Source organism: Terrapene carolina, unplaced genomic scaffold (genome assembly GCF_002925995.2).
Source record: "Terrapene carolina triunguis isolate 2854851 unplaced genomic scaffold, T_m_triunguis-2.0 Scaffold62, whole genome shotgun sequence".
Classification (NCBI taxonomy): Eukaryota; Metazoa; Chordata; order Testudines; family Emydidae; genus Terrapene; species Terrapene triunguis.
Genome location: NW_020664413.1, coordinates 3,058,367 through 3,066,032, shown reverse-complemented (window position 1 = coordinate 3,066,032; position 7,666 = coordinate 3,058,367). Strand labels below are relative to the sequence as shown.

General features: G+C 47.4%; 1 protein-coding gene across 1 annotated transcript in view; it reads left to right on the top strand.

The window, feature by feature from the left end:
- SMARCAL1 (SWI/SNF related, matrix associated, actin dependent regulator of chromatin, subfamily a like 1) overlaps positions 1-7,666 on the top strand; it is a 60,216-nt gene that overhangs the window by 345 nt on the left and 52,205 nt on the right. Inside the window, exons 2-4 of the mRNA XM_026647379.1 lie at positions 1,206-2,201; positions 3,922-3,972; positions 6,385-6,645. Of these exons, the coding sequence (XP_026503164.1) occupies positions 1,295-2,201; positions 3,922-3,972; positions 6,385-6,645 (1,219 nt within the window). The 5' untranslated portion in view covers positions 1,206-1,294. The remainder of the gene's footprint in view (positions 1-1,205; positions 2,202-3,921; positions 3,973-6,384; positions 6,646-7,666) is intronic.

Sequence of the window (7,666 nt, the reverse complement as noted above, 5' to 3'; positions counted from 1 at the left end):
TGAGCCCCAGTACCTAGGAGGGGGGTGAGCCCCAGTAGCTGGGGGGATGGGGGTGAACCCCAGTACCTAGAGGGGGTGAGCCCCAGTAACTAAGAGGTAGGGTGAGCCTCAGTAGCTGGGAGCCCCAGTATCTAGGTGGGGGTGAGTCCCAGTAGCTGGGAGGGGGGATGAGCCCCAGTATCTAGGAGGGGCAGACAGGGTGAGCCCCAGTAGCTGGGAGGGGTGGGCAGTGTGAGCTCTAGTAGCTGGGAGGGATGAGGGGGCGAGCCCCAGTATCTAGGAGGGGAGATGAGCCCTAGTAGTTGGGAGGGGCGGACAGGGTGAGCCCCAGTAGCTGGGAGGGATGAGGGGGCGAGCCCCAGTATCTAGGAGGGGGGTGAGCCCTACTAGCTGGGAGGGGCGGAGGGTGAGCCCCAGCATCTGGGAGGGGTGTGGGAGTGAACCCCTGCAGTGGAGGGGTGAGCCCCAGTATCTGGGAGAGGGTGGGGTGAATGAGCCCTAACCCTTGAATTTTCCAGAGGAAGGGGCTGAATTGCTACCTGTAGCTATGGGAATGCCATTGGTGCTGGAAGTGTAAATTTCCCAAGGCAGAAGGTGACCCCTTGCCTTGCGCCATGGATTCTGGGGCTCAGTTTGTGTTTGCCACGTGCTGCAAGAGGCTGAGCTGGAAGGATGAAGTGTGGTCAGACAATGCTTTTTATTTTCCTTAGGAGTCAAGGCCCTTGATTTACAGGCTAGTTGAATAGATAAGAGATTTTTTCAGTCATTTTTTCTGATTGCATCCACGTAGGGCTGGCCCTATGTTGTTCAGAGCCCTATGGGAGGTCGTGTGCAGGGGCTGAGTTGGATTTCCAGGGTGTGCACAAATCTTGGAGGGGTTGAGGGAAGACTTTGGCAGTTGGAGTGATTGGGGGTGGTTTTGTTGTTTGTTTTTTTTCCTCCGGTGCTTTAGCAAGGAGGTCTAGGGTGCAGGGACCCCAAAGGGGAGTGTCTTTATGGTTGGCCACTTTGCATATGGCTTAAGTGTAGCCCTGAGTCCATGCTGTTGCCCTATTTTTGTTTTAGGTATTTGTACAGCACCAGTCACTCTGGTGTCTAGGTGCCAGTGGCACCATTTCATCAATAAAAAACAAATGCCTTCCAGGCATGTGGTTAAAATTTACCAGACATCTTTGTTTTGTGGGTTTTTTTTTTTTTTTTTTTAGGTTCGCCTCCAGTCCTGTAAAAGGACCAGTTGGATTCCTCGCTAATATTCAACACACAGGTTTCAGGACTATCATTTCAATTGTGGAAGATGTCATCTGGCCTTACGGAAGAACAGAAAAGAAAAATTGAGGAGAACAGACAGAAGGCCTTGGCTAGGAGAGCAGAGAGACTAGCAGCCCAGCAAGGAGGACCTGGTGGGCTCACTAGCCAACCATCCAACCTGCAGAATCCAAGCTATCGAAGAAACGTGGAGCATCAGTGTGTGAAACAAGAAGACAATCATGTTAGGTTCATTAGCCTACACCAGCAGACTCCCAATAGCCATGTGGTGCAGAAGAGCTATGTTCATAAAGGATATAAACACTTTAGCGCACCCCAGCAGATGGCTGGTTCATGTGGCTTGCAACAGGAGAATTGTTCAGAGGGCTCAAACCAAGATTCGTGGAGTCAAATTTGCAGCACTAAACAGTCCCTCCCGATACTCCAGAATTCTTTGAGTTATTCCCATCAACATTATTCAGGTTCTGAGCAACCCAAGTACCACCCAGCATTCAAAAAACCTATAGAACCTTCTCATCCTAGATTAACTGCTAATGAGCACCCTGATGATGTTAAAGGTTTACAAAATCTGAACAGATCTGCCAGTGGACATGTTGACATGAAATACATGCCATCACCGAGCAGTGCTACCTTGAGTGATTCTGAAATGCCAACAAATGCAGGGAAACCAACCTGTGGGCCCTTCCCGAAAAAGGATAGCATCTCACAGTTCTGTGGCACTATGCGGCCACCCACTCCGTTGAAGAAGGGTAAGATGCAAAAGGTAGCCAGTGCTGGTGGTGTGGGCTCTACCTTGGAAGTATCCTGTCATAGAAAAGTACCCAGTGTTATCAAAGGAAAGTGCGTGAAGCACAGAGAAGACCGATTCCGGGTTGAAGTAGGCTACAATGCAGAACTTGTTGCTGTGTTTAAGAGCATACCTAGCAAAAGTTATGGTAAGAAAACATAGAACAATTTCTTAAGGTTGGTTTATGCCCCTGTTGTTCTTAAGAAAAATCAGTATATCAGTCTCTTTAAGGAACTGTACAGAAATCGCCTCATCCATCACAGAAATGGAGCTATTTGCAGGGGTGGAATATGGCAATGATGTTGTATATAGTTTTTAGGGGGGATGTGAAAAGTAAGGCAGTTGAAACTGCAGAAGAATTCAGGGAGTAAATAACTCAGACTGGAATTTAGCCCAGATAATCTCCATTAACCCCCCGCTGCTTGTATGAAAAGTGTCCTGAGATGTTTTGTGACTTCAGGCGGTCAGAACTAGAGCTGGTTGGAAACTGGATTTTTCCACCTTGCAAAAAATGTTGAGCTTTTGGAAAAATTATCCTGATTGGGGAATTTTTTTTTAAATTTTTCACAAAATGAAATTTTTTAAAATAAATTGAGTAAATCAAAATGTTTAATTTCAGTAAATTTGAAATGTGTTGATTTTGACCTTTAAAAAAAATATAAAAATTTCTGCCAATCTCACTTGGTGAAAATTGCTTCACGATCCCAAATACGGCAATCAGTTAGCCCTGAGCATGTGAGACCCACCAGCCAGACACCTGGGAAAGCATTCACTGTAGTAATTCAGAGCCCTCCCCATCTAGTGCCACATCTCTGGCCACTGGAGATATTTGCTAATAGCAGTCGCTCATGGACCATATGCCATTGTAGGCAATGTCATTATACCATCCCCCCTCCATAAAGTTATCAAGCTCAGTCTTGCCCTGCCCCAGCCCAGAGCCCCCTCCTGCACCCTGAACTCCTCATTTCTGGCCCCACCCCAGAGCCCACACCCCAGCTGGAGCCCTCACCCCCTCCTGCACTCCAACCCCCAATTTTGTGAGCATTCATGGCCCACCATACAATTTCCATACCCAGATGTGGCCCTCGGGCCAAAAAGTTTGCCCACCCCTGATCTAAGGCTATGTCTACACTGCACTTTCGTCAGTAAAACTTTTGTCAATCGGGGTGTGAAAAAAATGCCCCCCCCCCCGACTGACAAAAGTGTTACCAACGAAAAGCGCCGGTGTGGACAGCACTTTGTCGGCAGGAGACGCTCTCCTGCCGCCGAAGTTACTGCTCCTTGTTGGGGGTGTTTTTATTTTGTCAGCAGGAGACCTCTCTCCTGCCAACAAAGTGCAGCTACGCTGCGTACCTTACAGCAACACGGCTCTTGCCGCACAGCTGTGCCGATGTAAGGTGCTCGGTGTAGACACTGCCTAATTTGAAGCCTAAACTTATTGATGGCCCATGTACATCCATATGTTCTTGTGCCCATATTGTCCCTTAACTGAAGTCTGTAATCAACACCAGTCTAACCCTATGGTCTCCAGCCGTCCTAGTGTCCTCTAGGTTCTCCTCCTTAATGTCCAAGGGTGCACACAAATATTTGTACCCACCCTTATTTGCAAAATCCTTTGTCCTTTTCAGTCAGTGCTGTGGTTTACTTCCACACCCCTCTCATATTTGTGTGGATGTTTGTTTTGCTATCCTACTGCTAAGTCTTTCTGTATTTCCAACTGCCCTGCAGTCGTAATAACAGTGCACAATGCTTCTGACAGGTACGTGTGAAGTGTCTGTATAAACAGACCAGATTCTCTTTAATTACTAAGCCTTTAACAGCACAGTTTGTTTCTATTCCCAAATGACTCAAATTCTGTCCAATTTCAGATCCTGCTACGAAGAGTTGGAATTTTAGTTTAGAAGACTACAGAAGTCTCAGTAAGTGAGCAGACCTACGGAGTGATATGCAGGATCAAAGTCTCTCTCTCATCTTTGCATGATTATTGTTGGCTGTGTTATTGCTTGGAGTAATGACGGGGCAGCACTGTTCAAACAGAAAACCCATTCTTCAGGCATGGGGCTTTTGAGGGTCTGCTGTGAATCTCTGAAGTTAGTTAGAATTAACTGGGTTTCCAGGTGTAATCTAAATGCTAAGTATATGCTTTCTCCATTCACTAACTGCATGTTTCAGGGGCGAACAAACCACAGTATATGGTTGAGTTCATGCAAGTAGTTCATATGGGTTCATGCAGAGAAAGTGAAAACATTCCAGAAGTGCAGGCTGGCTAATACTTTGATGAATGATTTACTCTGATGCCATCTTTTTAAACAGCAAACTAAATGTAGGTTTCATGAAGCTGTTTCTTTTCCTGTTTATTGGGAGTGTGGGAAGTGAAATGGCATGATCTTCTTGGCTTTGTGAGGTTGCCATTGTGGTTGCCTCAGAATTTGGAATAATAGGGGATGGTTTTCTTCGTTGTGGACTGAGGAAGATTCGAGATGGTTGCAGCCATGCATTTCAGGTGGGCTTTTCAAAAGCACGCAGTCTTGATCCAACTTTGCTTTCCTTGAAGTCAATGGTAAAACTGCTGTTGATTTCAATGGAAGCAGATTTAGGCCAATGCTTTGGAAAAGTCCACCCTTCAGGCCTTATTTTAACCTCCCATGCAGATTGCTGTATATTTAAGCGCTGACCGGTGCCTCTCTTCTGTATCTTATACCGCGTAAGCAGGGTCCTAGCCCTGCCCAGCTTACTGTCTAAATAGACCATTTTAAAATAGCACATCATCTTTTTTTAAAATGTCTTGTCAAATTATCCTGAAGCATGAGCTTATGGTAGAAGGCACCTGGTGAAAAGCAGCTGCTGGTATCCCTATCAGTAGATGGTTACCAAAGACAATCCCGAGTGTTTCATACACTATGGGTAAATGGACTCTTTCGACTTGAAATCTAGGCAGTTTTTTAAAGAATAGTTCAAAAAATAGTGGCAGGTTCTGTACCTTCCCCTGCCAGTTTCTGTGGTTTTACAATTACACTTTCCTGTACTTTAAAAAAAAAAAAAATTCCGTCTTTTATTGGTTGTGAAAGACCCAATCAAATAGAGGAAACAAAGTGTACACAAAATGAACAAATAGAGAGGTTCTCCTGCCCCCACCAATTTCTTTAAAGCAGGGGCGGGTTGTAGCTATATTAGATATAAAGAATCAGATAAAAATGAAGGTTTCCATACAGGCTTTAATTGTCCGATGCGTCTTCTGAAATTCTCTTGTTGGGATGAAATTTCACATGCTTGGCTTCAGTTTGGAGGTGGCTTTTTTTTTTTTTTAAGGTAAATTGGATGAAAATCCATTTTGTCTCTTTGGAATTATGGTGGGAGGAGGGGAGACGGGCGCGAAATCTACTTTTCCAGCTTAAAAAATCCCCCAAACCTTAAGGCTTTTGTAGCTTGTCAATAGCTCCGAATGTCGGCGAAGGAAGCTTTACTGTTGTCGTATAGCTCAACTCACGAAGGAATGGCCTCTGAGTTTGTAAGATGGGGCTGGGGGGAGCCCGCTGTAATGATGTGGCTTCTGAGCATGCTCAGTGATCCTCTATTAAGAATTTAATTTAATGGTGCTTAAGGAAATTTTGCCCCTTAAGTCAGGTAGTGACATTACACGGGAGGCAGAGAGATTTCAGATCACACCCCTGGTGGCTAAGGCCTGGTCTACACTACCCCCCCACTTCAGACTAAGGTACGCAAATTCAGCTACGTTAATAACATAGCTGAATTCGAAGTACCTTAGTCCGAACTTACCGCGGGTCCAGACGCGGCAGGAAGGCTCACCCGTCGATGCCGCGTACTCCGCTCGCCGAGCTGGAGTACTGGCGTCGACGGCGAGCACTTCCGGGATCGATTTATCGCGTCTTAACCAGACGCGATAAATCGATCCCAGAACATCGATTGCCTGCCGCCGGACCCTACGGTAGGTGTAGACGTACCCTAAGAGGGCACCCGGGCAGGGCTGGTGCAGCTTGGCTGTTGGATTCTCTACCACATCATTGCCAGCTCTGCTTCTCTTCTGTTCTCGTTGTCTGCTCTGAAGTGGGAGAGTGGGTTCACCCTGCTGTTGCACCTCACCTCAGCTCCCTGATCCTTGCTCTACAGGAAACAGGGCCAGCTGTCCCCTTTTAGAGGGGCGTGGCCTGCTCTGCTGATCTTCTTTCCCTCCTCATCCCAAAACATCCTGCACCTTTTGTCTGGGTTCAGTTTGGCTCCTGCTCTTTCTGTCCCTTGGGGAATCGAAGTTTTCATGGTCTGCCCAATTTTTCATTTATTCTTTCCCATAAAGCCATTATTTTTCCCCCTAGTGGAAGCAGTGAAGCCGCTTTCCTCAGTGACTTTGGTACCATTTGAAGAGATGGATGCAACTGGCCCAGCCCCGTGTTCTCAATCTGTCAGCAGCGGGCCCAGCTTGAAATCCTTCTTAAAGACATTCAGCGGCTGGAAGAAACCCTCTGCCACCGTCAGCGGGAAGTGTGTTCTGATCTCGCGCTCCCGGTTTGAGGTTGAGATTGGGTATGCTGCAGAAATTATCGAAGTGTTTAAACAGATGAATTCCAGGAATTACGGTGAGTCTCTGGTTTAATTGCTGCATTAATGTAGTGGTGGTGTTGGTGCTAGCTATCTTCACTAACGCTTATGAAGTGCTTTTGGATTGAAAGATGAAGGGTGGTGTACAAGAGCAACTCTGCTCTGGACAGGCTGAAAGGAGAGGATCTGTGTCAGGGAGGGTTTTGGTATCTGTTGTAATAATGTTGGGACACTTAAACATTGTGCCCATTGCTTTGCTCTGTGGCAGCATGACTGACTCCTCATTTTGTTCAGAGACAAATTCCAGTATCAGAGGGGTAGCCGTGTTAGTCTGAATCTGTAAAAAGCAACAGAGGGTCCTGTGGCACCTTCTGTTAGTCTTAAAGGTGCCACAGGACCCTCTGTTGCTTTAGACAAATTCCAAAGACCATATTTTGATGCTGGATGTGCTGAATTTGACCAGTGGTGCCCAACCTTTGCATCTCCCCACCTAATTTGTAGTTTTCGTCATCAAAAATGACAGAACAAGTCAATGTGGAAATGTGCATGATCTTCCCAGAGAATGAACTAGAATTGGTTGAGTTCACCAGCAGCCATGCTAATGTTTAGGAGGAGTTCTAATAGCACTCTCAGAACTATAAAGGGAGTTAAATATCCCCATCCTCACTTTACAGACAGGCAAACTGAAGGACAAAGAGGTGAAGTGACTTGCCCAGTGTCACGGCAGGCCAGTGCAGGGCCGGCTCCAGGCACCAGCTGAGCAAGCCGGTGCTTGGGGCGGCAGATTGTTGGAGGCGGCATTTGCCCAATCCTAGGGCGGCACGGCCGCTTTTTTGTTGTTGTTGTGCTCCGGCCGCCCTGTAGGGGGCGGCGGTGCAGAGAACCAGAGCGCCCTGCAGGGCAGTCCTCTTCCTTCCCTCCCCGCCGACCGGAGCGGAGCCCTGGCGGCAGGAGGCGGCGCAGCGGGAGGGGCCGCGTGGCAGCGCCTCTGCTGTAGCCCTGGCCGCCCCCTTCTCTCTCTCTCTCTCCCGCCCTCTCCCTCCCCCTCCCCCAGCCGGT